Below are 15,477 nucleotides of genomic sequence, written 5' to 3' on the forward strand. Positions count from 1 at the left end.
GGACCTGAGGGCGTAATGCTCAGGAAAAGCTGAGCAGAACTTGACACCCAGCTGTGCCCCTGGAAGCCGGTGGTCTGCCTGGTACGTTGTCACTCATTCGGGATGGTGCCCTGCGTGTGCTCTGGTCCACAGCCAGCCTCCCCCACGCCCAGGCACCTCCACATGGGCAGCAGCCTTGATCAGACGGAAGGGCTTGGGTCCCCCAAGGCCTGCTCTGCACAGGCTGAGGATGGTGGGGGAGCCTCTCTGCCTCCGCCCATGGCAGCAGAAGCGGGTGTGCTTGTCTCCAGGCTGCAGGCTCTGCCTGGGCAAAGCCAGGCAGCAGTTGCCTTACGCCCTCAGGTCCTGCCAGCGGCAAGCACACAGCCTGAGGCGGTGGCTAGAGCTGAGCAGGGCGGAGCCCCGGGCTGAGGACCAGGAAGCTGAGCAGCAGGTTGAGGAGGAGCTGCAGAAGGTGAGGCGCGGGCGGCTGGGATGGCTCCTGGGCTGGGCTTCCTCTCAGCTGGCCCCCCATCCCCCCAGGTGGAGGTGCAGATCCAGCAGCTGGCCCATGAGCTGCAGGCCCGGCGCCAGCCCGTCCACACCTGCATCGCTCGGGTCCAGGCCCTGCGGCGGGCTCTGTGCTAGTCACCACGTCCAGGAACAGAATGCAGAGCAGCAATGTTTTTTAGTTTATTTCAAAATGTTGCAATTAAATGAATCACTGTTCAGAAGTCTCCCACTTTTCATACAAAAATACTGTGCTACTGATACAGTTGAAAAAGTTCAAATGGCTTCTCCTGCAGGAGAAATTCACAGCATCCCCAGGAAACATGAAACTTGGCCCTCCCCCCGCCCCCCATCAGTGGCTCCCTCAGGACTTCGTACCTGTTTGTTAGTATCTGTTACTTGGGGACAGGTTTTCTAGGCACTGACACCCCCCTCCGTCACACACCAAAGACATCAACAAGGCTCCTTTGTTTCCAGTGTAAGCCCCTGATCAATAGCAGCAACTTCTGCATATTTACACAGGCCTGGATGTAGGGAGGGGACACAAGCTCGCCCCTGGTCCCAGCTGGGCCACCACTAGGGGGGTCAATAATAGATCCTACCAGCTCCGAAAGGTCACTCGCCAGGGCCTGCAAAGCACCGAGCCACCAAAGGCCACCCTTGGAAGCTGCTGACAGAGTCTCGGCAGGTGACGTGTTCAGCCACATGTGCAAAGAGAGAAGACAGCCTTTCCCAACAAGCAAGGTGGAGCAAACTCAGGGACAGAAAGCAGCTGCGTTACCGGCCCCGCTGTGGGGCCCACAGTCAGTGCCAGGAGGCACCTCACCCTGTGCAGGGGGAAGCAGAGGCGGAGGCCAGAAAGCAGTGACAGGACGAGCAGCAAGAAGGTACCTTAACTACCGCGTATCTCAGAACGGAAATCGGGACCAACCGAACGCTTGGCCGGGAGGTCAAAGAGCCAGTTTTTACGAGACGTAAAAAAGTCTCCAAGAGGGACTCCATCATCCTGGCCCACACTTTCTCCTCGGGTGGGAGAGGGGGTGACGGCGGTCTAGGGCACGACGGGCTCTGACGACCTTGTCTGCACCCCAGAAGCAGGGACGGAAGTCACCCAGGTCCTGCCTGGTAAGACCCTGCAGTCCCCTTGAAAGGACCCTCAGCAGCCACGGCCATGCAGGAGGCTCAGAGGGAGCCCAAAGCCTCCCCAAATCGGATCTTCTGTCCTGCCTGCAGTCTGAAGTTGAAGTCCTTGGGGGCCTCGAAGATGAGCACGATGGTGGAGCCCAGGTTGAACTCGCCCAGGTGCTCGCCCTTGCGCATGGGGATGCCCTCCTTGTTGGCGTGCGTCACGAAGCTGAAGTCGTTGTAGGAGCCTTTGCTGTACCGCGGGCTGTTTGTGTGCAGGTCCTGGGAGGTGGGGACAGAGCATGTGGGCCGTGGACACACCCTGCCCCCCACCCTGCTTGGGAAGGGAAGTGGGAACAGCAGCTCAGGCCAGGGGCCAGGTCTGAGCTGAGAGCCCCTGACCTGCTGTGACCTGGGGCTGGAAGGAATGGAGGCGGCATGACCTGCCTGTTCACCTGTGCCCGTCACACACAAGGGCTCCCCTTGGGTTTTCAGCAGAAGCAAGTGCCAAGCACGGAGATTAATTCCCTCCCCCTGCAGCCACCTCTAGACCGGGGTGGGAGACCCGCCTTCCTAGAAGTCGCAGCCCCAGCAGCTCTGGCCGCACAGGAGACAGTGCGGGGAGCCCAGAATGGCCGTGGGACCTGCTTACCCGGTCGAAGTAGATGCGGATGGAGCCCACGTTGGTGGCCCCCACGGCCGTCAGTGAGAAGAAGCCGTGTTTCCAGTCCCCAGTCAGGACCACCCGCTCATTGTGGCAGAAGAGCTCCTTGATCCAGCGGGCCATGCCAGGGTTCACGGACATCAGGGAGCCTGTGGGACAGACATGTGTACTCCCTGCCTGGCCTGTCATTCCAGATGCAGAGCAGGCTGGACCCCAACCTGCATCCCCACACCCAGCTCTGCCCCCAACTCTGGAGCCCACAGCCTCTGACAGGAAGAAGCCCAGGCGCTCGTCCGAGGCCCCCGGGGGCAGCTGGGCCTGGCCTACCTGGGAAGTGGCGCCTGTGGGAGACGGTCCAGTCAGTAGGGGAGTGGAAGCAGTGGTAGTCCCCGGGGGCCAGGTAGATGACACAGTGGTAGAGCTCGTTCCCTTCGCGCGTGACCAGCTGGCTCCTGAAGGAGCTGTGGGGCGTGGCTGCGGGCAGAGGGTGGGCCAGCTGCTCAGAGCCCTCTGTGCCGCCTGGACACCGGCTCCAGGGAGGCCTGAGCTGCAGGCAGAGGGTCTCCTGTCCACAGGCCTCCCGCCCCTCCACCTGCTGGCGCCCAGCACCGCGGGCCAGGACCCACCTGGGGGGAAGGGCAGGTCCTCTGAGGGCGTGCGGGGGCCCAGGAACGACTCCAGTGAGTAGGTGACCCCCTTCACCTGCTCCACCTCACAGTTCTTCACCTGTCCGAAGTTGAGGATCTTCCCATCCGAGGGGCTGATCTGGAAGGGTCAGGAGAGGCTCGCTGCAGGGGAGGGTGTGGAGGACAGGGCCATGGCCCCCCTGGGGGTCCAGCTTGGAAGCAGTGCCCACCAGGCCCAGTGTGCCCAAAGGTGCCGAGGCGGGAGGTGGGTTGGGCCTCACCACGCTGTGCAAGCCGCACACGGGCCGGGCCTGCGGCTTCAGCTTGCGCCGGAAGAACTCGCTGAGGTTGCGGTAGTGGTGCAGGTCTTCCACGGCGGCCTCCTTCATGTTCACCCCGAAAGTCCAGATGTACAGGCTGTAGACGGGCCTGCGCAGCCAGTGCGGCAGCTCCACTTGGTTGAGGCGGCCCCAGGCCCGCGACAGCAAGCGCGTTGGCACCGACTTGTACAAGGCCACCTGCAGGCCCCAAGGGCAGGTGAGTGTGCCACGCCATGCACGCAGCCCCAGGACCCCCCCACAGGGACCAGCTCTGAGGCCCGAGCAGCTGGGACCCTCGAGGGCTTTGTGACATGGTGGTTTCTCACCAGGAACCAGACTGAGCTTCCAAGTCTTTACACAGTAGCTCAGGTATCACCCATTTCCTGCAGCATTCCCACCCCGTTTCTTGGATGGGGATGGGCATACGAGGATCGGATGTGGTCACACACAGGCTGTGGTGGGCACTGCTGCGAGCGTCCCAGACCAGCACGGGAACAATCGGCTCTCGGTGCTCAGGCGAGTCCACACCCCAAAGTGCACGTGCTCAGCCTGCCCTGAGCATACGGGCTTTCGGGCAGAAGTACCGGGCACTGACACCTATACTCCAAGGGCCTCGCAGTCCACACAGCCGTCCCCACCCAAAGCTCCTCTAGGAGAGGGAACTCTGCACCTCAGTCAGACCCTCCAGCCCAAGCTCTTAAATCTCAGGTGCCACTGCAGGACCTGCTTTAATTGGTGGCTGCTGCTTGCTGAACACTGCCAAGACCAAGTCCCCAGGGTGCAAAAGCAATTCCACTCCCAACTTTAAACACCTCTAAAGAGGCACTGAGTTAGCAGCTCTTTGCACTCCCGGCTGATACCCACGTGTGGGGGTGGCCCAGGGCTGCCCTATGACCCTAGGCCTAATGCCCAGTGCCCCACAGGTACCCTCAGCTTCCAAGCCTGGTGACACCCATTGGGCTGCTCAGGGCCCTCACCTGGCCCTGCTGGGGGCTCCTGGGTCCTCAAAAGCATCCCTACCCAAAGAGGCCACACAGGCTCTAGCGTGTATGAACTGCCCTCTGGTGTCCAGAAATTTGATTCTTCTCAAAATCACCTCTAAGCTTTTTTCTGCCTGAACACAGGAGATGAAACAGACACCATTTTCTGAATGCCCAATGTGGGTTCTTTCCAGAAACAGAGCACTTACACGGCAGGAGTGCAGGCAGAGAGAGCAGCCCATGGATGATGGGCCTTTCCAGTCACCTGTCCACAGCCCACATGGCCACCGACCAGCCCAGCCCCTCCACCAACTTGCCTTCCAACAGCATCTGTTGAAGGGCTCAGGCACCACAGCACCACCTCTGCCCAGATAACTGGGCACCCCCCTCCAGCCTGCTGCGGGGAGGCAGGGCCGGCAGCCCCCGCACACTTACCCTGCTCACAGGCCTCCATCCCACCCGGCTGAGGGGCCTGAGGGCGCCGAGGGGCAGGAGGTAGTAGAGGACCGTCAGGGGCCAGGAGCGCAGTTTCAGGGCAGGTTTGGACATGCAGCTCAGCTGTCCCAGCCTCCGCCTCAGGGCCAGCTGAGGGAAGTGCAACCTGCAGGGCACATGTCCACGCACGGCCGAGGTCAGCAGAGGACCAGGGGCCCCACCCTTCCCATCCGCCGCACCCTCAGCAAGCTTGCCTGCCTCTCCACGGATTTGGTGACACTGGCCAGACCTCCTCACACTAACCGCACTCTGAGTCGGGGGCTGGGCTGCCTCTGTCAGCGCTCACCTCCCAGTCTCTCTACCTGCATGTCAGCTGAGACTGCTCAGAATAGCTTCTGAACCTGGCGAGGGCCCTGTCTCGGACCTTGGGGCCGAGCACCAAGGAGGCAGTGTAGACAGCCCACGGGGCGGTCCCCGCCTGCCTGAGGCCAGCTCTGTTCACATGGGCTTCAAGGAGAGCTAGGCTGAGCCCCCAAGCCTCTGGCAGCATAGGATCTGGGTAACTCTCTCCATGGACCAAGCCTCTTACTTCCTCATCTGATAAGAGATCAGGCCTGGTAAGATCACACATACACACGCAGGTGCACACACACAAACCCTCACGGCTACTGCTCCATCCCCCCTGCAGTCTTTCTATGTCAGCTCAGGTTCTCCACAACAATCCAGAGCGTGGTGGCGCGAAGCTCCCTGCCAACCCTCAGGCCTGCTGGGGCCACACACACCTGACCCAGGCCCCCCCCCTCCAGTAAAGGTAGGTGGGCCTTCCTCTGACCCCACCAGCCCCAATTCGGTACAGTCAGCAAAGGCTCAGCTTCAGGGGAGCCAGAGACCAGGGTAAGTTCTATCCTGAGTCGTGACACTGAGGCCCAGGTCGCCGTGCCACAGACCCAGGACCTAGATGCTCTCAAGGCCCCAGTGTGGGCTTTAGACCACACTACTACCCGCTCGGAGAATGTCCTGGAGCCTCGGTTTCATCAAAAACACTACACTCAGCGGGAGCAGCAGGCTCCATCTGCGCTTCTGCTCTCAGAGCAGCTCGGTCCTCTGCCCCCAGCTGCTCAACAAACCAAGGAACAAAGGCAGCACAGCTGATAGGAAAGCAGAGAAGATGCAGAACAGCCGAAGGCCGGGCCCTGCAGCTCAGCGGCGGCCCTGAAGCTGCTGACTCTGCACTGCTCACCAGACCCTCTGCGATCATTCTCTCCCGTCCCTTTAAAAAGGTCCACGAAATGGGTAGGGGCCAGGCCAAGCCAGACACATCACTCCTCTACCCCAGGTTCCTCCCGCCCACCCTGCTCTCTGCAGGAGTGCGGGGACCAATCCCAGAGAAGCTGCGCCCAAGCGGGGCGGGGGCGCAGCGTGGACACTGGACCACCAGCCCGCTGGCCCCCACCAATACCTGAAGCGGGCTCTCCGACTCAGGCCCCCCGGAGTGGGCCCCTCTAGCCGCGGGAGCTGGTCCCCTAGCCCCCTGCCGCCGCCACCACCTCCACCGCGGAGCCGCTGGACGTGAACTCTGACCTTCCGGAGGTCGCGGCGGGGTGCGGCGGGGTTAGGACGCGGCCGTGGGCATCTCACCATTTCGCCGCGCGGAGCTCGGGTCCTCGCCGCGCCTCTGACTGACACATGGTGGGCGGCGCCAGGAGGCGGGGCCGGCGCGCCTTTGTCTCTCCTCCTTCCTCCCTTCCCCCCGGGTCGGCGCTGTCACCGCTCCTCGGCCCCAGAGGTGGCGGCTGGGGGGACCGCTCCCCGGCTCGGTCCGGTCCGAAGGCTCGGGGGCGCAGGTGAGAAGTCGGGGCTGTTGCGGAGACAGGCGCGGGTCACGGACCTGCTCGGCCCGCTGTGTTCCTGGCCACCTGCCCACTCCCGGCAGGGAGGGGACTCGGCGCCGCCGGGCCCAAGCGGGAATCTGAGCCCTGCGCTCCGGGCAGGCACCCAGCGTCGGCCCTGCCGCCCCTCCCTCACCAGGACCTGACCCATTTTTCCTTTCAGGTGACAAAGTAGCATCTGAGGGATGAGGGCGCGGCGCTGGGACCCGGCGTCTGGCCTGCTGTGGCTCTCCTCGCGGCCTCCACCCCTTCCTCATTAGAGGGGCAGCCGGGCGCCCTCGGGGAAGCCTGCCACCCCGCCTTCCCCTCTCTCCGGGGAGGAGCGGCACTGTGGGGCGAGGGCGCCTGCCTCGCAGCTAGCGGGCAGGGGAGCAATATTCCGCAGCCCCGAGTTCGTCTGCCCAGCACACTGCCAACCCGCGAGCCTGGTGGCATCTTTACAGGAAGACACATGGGGGCCTAGGGCTGCTCCCGCCCGGGCTACCGAGCAGGGCAGAGCAAGAGGCCCCAACTCGGACCACCTGGACGTCTGCCGCCCAGGGCAAACCCACCTCGCTGAAGGTGAAAGTCCAGCAACTGCCGGCTCCCTGGGTGTACGCGGCCATGGGGCTGGACCAGGCTGACTAGGGTCTGGATGGTCAACTGAATTTCTGCCCTATCTCAAACCAGGACACCCATCTCCCCAGGCCACCCTCCTGAGTGGCCAGAGGGTGCCCACCCAGACTTCCTCTGCCCGAGGGCCAGGCCTGAGCTGACGTCCTGCCCACCTACGAGCAAGCCTGCCCCACCTGAGGCCCCAAACTTGCCTGCTGGCTCCCAAGAGAAGCAGGCCCAGTGGGAGGATGGGCAGTTGGGACTGAGCATGGAGCTAGGCTTCAGGACCAGGTTCACCAGCCATGCCCCACCCCCCTCTAGAAAACTGGATTCATGGTGGGGGCTGGTGAAGTCTTGTGGGCCTGGATAGCAGCCAGACTTCCTTGGGGCAGATTTCCTCACTGTCCTCCTGGCGGGACCATGACCGATTCTGCATGTTGTCAGGCACATTCAGGAGCCCACAAACCAACCCAGCTCATTCCAAAACGTCAGGCCCTCAAAGCAGATCCCCACGTGTGCCTTTGCGCTGCATCCTCTCCCAGAGCCTTCAGTCCAGGGGCTCTGGGGGGACCAGCCCAAGGAGCTGCTATCCTGGAGTCACTCCAGAACTGCCCTGAGGAGCCCGAAATCTGCATGCCTCAGTCCTGTCTGGACCACTACTCTGTTGCCTCCTCTAAAATGGAACACTGAGACCAGGGTCAGATTTCTTCTAAATCACCATCGGTGCACCCCCAAAAGGCCCCCAGGAAGCAGGCATGAGTTCAGCTGTCCCCCAAGAAATGGGCCAGCACCCTCAAGCACCAACCAGCTGGGAGCTGCACACTGGCGGGAATGGGTCCCTAGAGGTCCGCCCTTCTCACTCAGGGTGTTCCCACTTCAGAGCCCCCCTGCCCTCTGTGCCTACAGTGGCCTTTGGAGGCCAAGCCAGAGCCTTCTCTCCCTCTCTGGCTCCCTGAGTGCAACTTGGGGCACTCAGGCCTGAATGTGGACTCTGCAAGGAGGGCACTCTGAAACACAAGTACAGACAGCTTCCCTCTCTCCCTAGAGTCCCAAGGACACTCCGTGGGATGAGATGGGGCTGGGACCAGTAGGAGTTCAAAGTCATTGCGCAGCCTAAGAGCCAGCCATGCGGAACATGTGGACACAGAGTGGCTCTGGTGGGGGATGGGGACCACCTGGTGGCTATGACCCTGGATGCCCCCGCCACCCTCACCCTGCACGCTGGGAAAGGCGAGCCGCAGGTGCTGTCTAGGTCTCAGTGCCCTCATCTGAAAGGGGAAGGACTGTTCCTCCTGGTCACCTGTCTGGAGGCTTGGAAACCCCACGCCTCCATTCCCCCCAAAAGCTTAGTGCAGCCTCATCCCGCAGTCCTGGCTCCTGAGGCCCCCCTCCCTTTCAGACCCACGCTCTGGGAGGACAGAAGTTTGCTCTCACAGGGAAGACGGAAGGAACAGGGCGGAGGAGGCAGTTCGGACAGAGGAGCCCCAACCCCAGGGCAGCAATGATGTGAGCAGGAAGGGCGGGCTCAAGACGACCAAGTTGGAGGGGCTCACCTTTGTCAGGACGAGCTCTTCTGGGGTTCACAGAACCCTAGCCCTGCCGCAACATCCCCGCCCACCCCTCACACCCTGTACAAGTCAGCCGGGGGCAGAGGGGGCAGAGGGTGTTCCGTATGGAAAGCTCCCTGGGTGCCAGACACCCGGCCTGAAGCCTCGGCAGGTGACCCCCAGTGCCCCCAAACCACGTGTCCCTGGCCTGACTCGCGGTGCACACGCCTGCTCTGTGGGGTGGTCACAGGGCAGCTGTGTCCAGGTGGGGCCACCATCGATTCCTCCTCGAGTGCCAGGGCTAGAGGTGGCAAAACGTCAGAAGTGGGAACCAAGAACACGGATTCTCCCCGAGAAACGGGTAAGCCATCTTGGGGAAGCCTCCGGTGAAAGAAGAGGAAGCAAAAAGAAAGGTCCAGATGCGCCTCTTTCAGGGGAGGTGCAGGGAGGAGGCAGGAGTCGTTCTTAGCTGCCCTCAAGGAAAGCAACCTTCTCCAGGACAGTCCTTGGCACCAGCCGGGAGTGGGGTTCTGGGAAGGGCGGGTTTCACCCCCTCCGGCCCGTGGTCCCGCTTCCCTCCCCTCAACTCCCAGCCCCCGGCAGCACTGAGGAAACTGGGCGCAGGGAAGACCCCGAGCAGCCCGGGTTTCCCTTTTCCGGGCTGTGGGGCGAAGAGATGCTACAAGACGCTGAGGAAGTGAGCTCATCCGCCGGGCCCCGTGACCCACCGCGTGGGGCCAGGGAAGCCACAGCTCGGTGAGGACCGGGGAAGGGAGCGGGCTGCTCCTCAGATCCCCGGTGGGAAGGGGCGACCCACAGCCCAGGAGGCGAGGGCCTCCTTGCTCACTCACCCGCAGGTGGTCGGCTCCGCTCGCGTCCGCGCCGCCCGCGCGACTGAACTCCCGGGAGGCGCCGCTCCACGGAAGCAGGGGGCGGGCAGGCGGGGGCCTGGCTGCAGCCACTCAGGCCGCCGGGGCGGAGGCAGGGGCCGGACACCAGGCTCGGCCGCGCCCGCCCCGGCCAGGGTCCCTTTAAGGGGCGGGGCGGGGCAGAGGAGCGGCAGGAAGAGGGGACCGCCTCCGGGGCTGGGGGCGCCGCGCGGCCCCACACACGCCCCTCCCCACCGCCGGGCCTCCTCGCGGTGCGGGCCTCAGCCTCCAGCCACCTTTTCTAGCCAGCCCTCAGAGCTGACAGAAGGCAGCGAAGCCCTCGCTCCTTCTCACACCCAACCCTGAGGACAAAGGCTGCTTCCCCTCCCCAACCCCTCTTCTCCAGGCAGATACACCCTGACACATAAACCCCCAGTGCAGACCAGCACAGGAGGCCCAGTGGGCAAGGTCCGCCCAGCCCTGCACGCAGGCTTCCTCGCAGGGATCAAGACCTGTGGGGTGATTCTCCTCCTATCTTCCTGCCCCACTGGATGGTGGGGCCCCAGCCTGCAGGCTTCAGCACCCTACCCCCTATGCCCACCAAAAACACTTGGTCAACATGGGATGGAATGAGCCAGTTTTCAGGGGTGCACCACCACCACGACTCAGTCACAGAAAGCACGCAGTACCACCCCAGCATCTTCTGACCATGGGGAATTCACTTTCCAGAGCATTTAGAAGAGCCTCTTCCTCTTCAGGAAGCCTTAGGGCTTGTGAGGAGATGGCAGGGGAGCCAAGGCCATCTGCACCAGATGCAGAGAAGGCGCAGTGGCACACACAGCTCACACACCTGCCGGCATCTGGATCCACCAACAAACCACAGCCTGGGGCATCTCAGCGGGGAGGAGGGAGAAGACGGAGGCTCCTCCCTCAGGGACGGCCCCCATCACCGACGGGGCGGAGCTGGGAGGCAGGCGGGGGGGGGGGGGGGATGGGCATTCTCAGTGAGTCTCCAGGCCCCTCTGAGCTTAGAGCGCCAACCAAACACCACTCACGATGGGATGACAAGGAGTTAAAGCACAGAAGATGCTGATACACAATCCTAACAAGAAAAACACAGACCCAGAAACCTGGGGAGACCATCGCGGCTTCCCCAAAGCCTGCAGTGCACCCAGACCCGACGGAGCAGGGCGGGGGGGGGGGGGGGGGGGCGCGGTGTGTATGACAAACCTGGCCCAAGAGCCCAGCTTTTCATCCTCCGAGCGCCGCGGAGCGCTGCTGCTCTCCACCATGAAAGGACCAACTGGGCTGCTCCACGTGGACCTGAGCTCCTCTGGAATCATTCGAAACTCTCAGGCTGGTCAGTGCTTAGAAAACTCATAAACCAGCCCTGAGACCGGCTCTCCCGCCTTCTAACCTGCCCTCCACCACGCGTACCTCAGGAGGGAAATGCCTTCTGGACCATATTCCAGACAAAACTCAACATGGTTTCTGGGACTAACAAACCCCTCGGCAGGTGCACTTTCCCCGAGTGAGGCCCCTCTGGCCAGCCACACTTGGGCCTCTATTTCCACCCTGCCTGGACGCCCCTGGGCGGGAGTGCCACCTAGCGCCACCGCAAGGTTCTGCAGGCCCCCAGCCACTCGGCCAGAGCACTGAGGACGGTGCCGGCCCCTCCCCACACCCTGAGCACCGTGCCCTGCTGGGCCAGGGGGCCAGGGAGTGGCAGGTGTCCTCCGTTAGTTCTCACTGCCCGGGGCTAGTGGAGGCCCCTGAGGAAGAACAGTGATGGCCGGCGTCCCAAGGCTGGCACAGGGAGCCAGCAGCAGGTCATCAGCCTGGCAGGAGCCGGGACAAGCACAGAGCGCCCTCGGGTGACTTCTTGATCCAAGGGCTTCTCACAGTCCTGCCAAATTCTCCCGTGGGGCTCTCCAGTGTTAACCAGCAGTCCCACCAGCCCGATGACTTCTCTGCTGCCTGGAGAGCAAACAGGGTGCAGAAGATAAGGAAGCCCAGCAGAAAGCTCCCTCCTGGCTGGAGCCCAGCCTCATCCATTCCCTGCCCCCTCAGGGCTCCAGGCACAGGTGCCCCCCAGGCTAGGGGAGAGGAAGGGCTGGAGGCGCTGCCACAGCTCTGCTTCCCACCAACTGGACTGTCTGCCCATCTTAACATCCAGAGTTGTCTTCTCACCACCTATGAGGTAAGAAGCAGAATAGCACTTACTGAATACCCACCCCCTGCCAGCATGGGACCAGGTATTTATACCTGTGTCATTCTCATTGAAAAGCAGCCTGTTCACAGAGAGGAACAATAAAGAAGCTACAACAATTACCGGAAGTTTAAAAGCATGTAAAACAAGCTCCACACTGTCCAGGCTCACGGAGGGAAGGAGACGCCAAGTGCAGGTGGTGGGTGGGGGCGGGCCACGTGGGAGACCAACAGGCTGATCCGGCTTTCTTTCTTTTCACAGCTGGGATGCCGCACCTTCCTTTTAAAGATACTAAACTGAGCCGGAAACAAGGAAGCGATGTTAACACAGGGACCGCTCCCTGAACACCCCATGGCTAAGCTGAGACAACAAACTGCATCCTATGCTCAGATGTGGACTGAAGTGTCGAGGGATGAAGTTGCATTTTACAACATCTGCAATGTTCTTTCACTGGCTTTGAGGGGAGTCCACAAATGCACGCAGAAATGAAGCAGATACAGCGAAACATTAATGTCCATGAATTCAGTGGTCTGTGTGGGTAACTCTTCTCTCAACTTTTCTGCCTTATTCAAATGCTCACAATAAAAAACTGGAAGACTCTGTTTAAGCCACAGAAAAACTCTAAATTCTACTACTGGGGAGAAAAGCCCCAGACCAGGCTGGCACACGGTGCCTCTCCTGAGAACCCCTCTCTGTCCACACAGCAGCTCCTTGCCTGGTGGGAGAGGCAGCTGCCAACCACCACCCTGCACCTCGGGCCCCATCTCCATGGAGTCAGCTCCTTGGTGCAGGAGGAGGACACGTGCCAGCTTCTGCCCCAAAGGCCACCCTTTCCACCCCGCCCACATGACCACACCTGTCCTCAGGCCCGGTCAGAAAGGGACACCTCAGAAGTGCCAGAACCTGGGGGTGGAGGCTTCTGCCACCAGATGCCACCCTGCGTGGGACAGGAGACCCTGGGGTGGGCACACCTATGTGCTCCCTCCACACACCTGCCACCCACGTCACCTGCTGGCACACCTTTCAGCCTCTTGGTAAGAAGCACTTGCGAAGGTCTGTTTCCCCTTTTGCACTTACGGAGACACAAGCAGGGCATATCTGAAATCAGAGCCGCCACACAGACACAGACCGCACGACACTCTGGGCACGGGGGGCGGGAGCGCCTTCCAGCCCCGGGCAGATCTGTCCCCTCAAAGCCACCTCTCCACAGAGGCCCGGGGTGACCACCCTCCCCCTGGAGGCCAAACACCAGGCCTGAGCAGCCCAAAATGATCAGACTCTTTGACCCTGAACCCAAAGCTTTCCCAGGAAGGACATCATGAGTTCCTGAAAAGGCACTTGGGGAAGAGTCTTTGCCTCGCCTAGCCACAGCTCTGGCTCTGAAGGCAGGTGTCTTGATCCAACCGGGGCCGCAGGAGGGTGGGCTCCTTAGTCCATGCCAATCAGACTGAAATGTTAAGCTGACAAGTACACTGAGCCAATACAGGCAGAGAATAAACACATGAGAAATGTTGATGGGGACTCACGCTCAGAGAAAAGCCGACAACAGAGCGTAATACAGTATGAGTCTGGAGGCTCTTCATTCCCTCCCCTCCACCTGCTCAAGTCAGAACTCACCAGGCGTTTTCCACTCCCACCCCACATCCAACCCAGCAGTGCATCCTGTGCACTCTCCCCTCAAAACATACCCAGAATCGAATGTGCAGTCTACAAAATCCAATGACCTGGCGCAGCTAACAGAAGCACAGCAGACAGGTACCAGCAGAGCAGTTGCCAGGGGCGGAGGGAGGGACCCTGGGCTGGGGGTAGGAGGGGCAAGCTATTAGGCACAAAAGAAGCCACAGGAATATACTGTACGACGCGGAAATACAGTCAGCAGTTTATACGAACTACAAATGGAGCATGACCTTAAAACTTGTGAATCACTGTACTGTACACCTGTAACTTACATTCTACGTTAATTACACTTTGATAAAAAAAACAGCACAGACTGCCTTTCCCCTCCTCACTGCTCCCACTCTGATCCAGGCCCCACCTCTCCTGCTGGGATCCTGTCAGAGCCTCCCAACAGGTCCCCTAACCTGTCCCCACGGCAGCCAGGACAGTCGGATCAGAACCCACATCACTCAGGGTGCACTCAAAAGATAGGCAGAGCTGGCGCCCTGGGTCCTCCCGCCCTCCGGGCCTCCAGCCACAGGGCCTCTTGTTCCCCATCAACAGCGACAAGCGCGCTCTGTCCAATCTGCCTGGACGGCTCTCGCCGCTCCTCAGATGCCCCGGGAGCCCACACGGCTCTGGGCGGGCCTGCCTTCCTTCCTTCCCTGGTCCTGCCCAGCCCAAGACACTGTGCCCTGTACCTGTCTGTGCTTCCTCCATGGCGTTTCAACACCTCGACATGCCCATGTGTCCCTGTTTCTTGTCTGTCTTAGCCCCTAATAAGGGCAGCTCTCTGAGGATGGGAACTCCGGTTCTCTTCACTAGTGAACCCCCTGTAGCTCAACAAGGCCTGGCACATGAAAGAGCGCAAAGATTTGCTGTATGGAGTAAACACGAGAGGAATGATGTTTGCTGTGACAATGGTTTCACTAACACCCACTGTGGTTCATGTACGATGAGCCTATGCCTAATGGACAATGCCTATCACAGACGGCTACAAGAGGCTTAGATGCCAAACACACAGCACAAACTCTGCAGGTCCCCACACCCTTTCAGACAGCAACTCTACAGCCAGCACTCAGCCCGCGGACAGGCCTATGTGCAAAGACGTGCTCAACATTGAACCCTAGTGAAAACCACCAGTGCACCAGAATCCACCACAGTAGCAGAGTCACTTAAAGTTCGTACTTACGTGGAGTCTGCAAAGTCATCATACTAGGTTGGTGCAAATGCAATTTCAGTTTTTGCATTGTTGAAATTTGCTGTTTGATACTGGAATACATTCTTAAATGAGGTTGTGTTATACAACATCTTAACGTGCATTTCTCGCTTTATGTTTTTTGTGCTAATGACTTATTGCCGTTTAGTTTACATTTATTTTGGACTATGGAAATGATGTTAGACAAAACGTAAATTCGAGGGATTTTCTTATGTGAGTTCAAAATGGATCTTAAAGCAGTGGAGAACACTCGCAACAAAATGCATTTGCCCAGAAACTGCTAACATACATACAGTGCAGTGGTGATTCAAAGTTTTGCAAAGGAGACGACAGCCTTGAAGATTAGGACTGTAATGGCCAGACATTGGAAGTTGACAATGACCAAGTGAGAGGATCATCGAAGCTGATCCCCTTATAACTACGCGAGAAGTTGCCAAAGAACTTAACATTGACCATTCTACAGTCGTTTGGCATTTGAAGCAAACCGGAAAGGTGAGAAAGCTGGATAAGTGGGTGCCTCACGAGCTGACCGAAAATTTAAAAAATTCTTTTGAAGTGTCATCTTCTCTTATTCTAAGCAACAACGACAAACCATTTCTCGATAGGATTGTGACATGCAACGAAAAGTGGGTTTTATATGACAACCAGTGATAAGCAGCTCAGTGGTTGGACCAGGAAGCTCCAAAGCACCTTCCAAAGCCAACCTTGCACCGAAAAGAGTCATGGTCACTATTTGGTGGTCTGCTGCCCATCTGATCGACTACAGCTTTCTGACTCTCAGTGCTGAGAAATACACTCAGCAAATCGATGAGATGCACCCAAAACTGCAACGCCTGCAGCTGGCACTGGTCAACA

The 15,477-nt window shown here is 60.0% G+C and overlaps 2 protein-coding genes across 19 annotated transcripts in view; one reads left to right on the plus strand and one right to left on the minus strand.

Moving 5' to 3' along the window:
• The window catches only part of SFI1 (SFI1 centrin binding protein), a 97,513-nt gene extending 94,221 nt beyond the window's left edge, over positions 1–3,292 (plus strand). For 11 of the 14 annotated variants that reach the window (XM_061385442.1, XM_061385440.1, XM_061385445.1 and 8 more), the window contains one exon: positions 343–3,292. In XM_061385442.1, the coding sequence (XP_061241426.1) occupies positions 343–907 (565 nt within the window). In that variant the 3' untranslated portion in view covers positions 908–3,292. The other 3 variants (XR_009730482.1, XM_061385449.1, XM_061385451.1) reach the window with 3 other exon arrangements.
• PISD (phosphatidylserine decarboxylase) overlaps positions 660–15,477 on the minus strand; it is a 27,551-nt gene continuing 12,733 nt past the window's right edge. For 2 of the 5 annotated variants that reach the window (XM_061385464.1, XM_061385465.1), the window contains exons 4-8: positions 3,186–3,422; positions 2,905–3,043; positions 2,606–2,752; positions 2,267–2,427; positions 660–1,896 (exon numbers count right to left, since the gene is read on the minus strand). In XM_061385464.1, coding sequence (XP_061241448.1) covers positions 1,672–1,896; positions 2,267–2,427; positions 2,606–2,752; positions 2,905–3,043; positions 3,186–3,422 — 909 coding nt within the window. In that variant the 3' untranslated portion in view covers positions 660–1,671. Of the gene's footprint in view, positions 1,897–2,266; positions 2,428–2,605; positions 2,753–2,904; positions 3,044–3,185; positions 3,423–4,639; positions 4,806–6,220; positions 6,498–9,520; positions 9,840–15,477 lie in introns of those variants that run through there. The other 3 variants (XM_061385467.1, XM_061385466.1, XM_061385463.1) reach the window with 3 other exon arrangements.

Source organism: Bos javanicus, chromosome 17 (genome assembly GCF_032452875.1).
Source record: "Bos javanicus breed banteng chromosome 17, ARS-OSU_banteng_1.0, whole genome shotgun sequence".
NCBI lineage: Eukaryota > Metazoa > Chordata > Mammalia > Artiodactyla > Bovidae > Bos > Bos javanicus.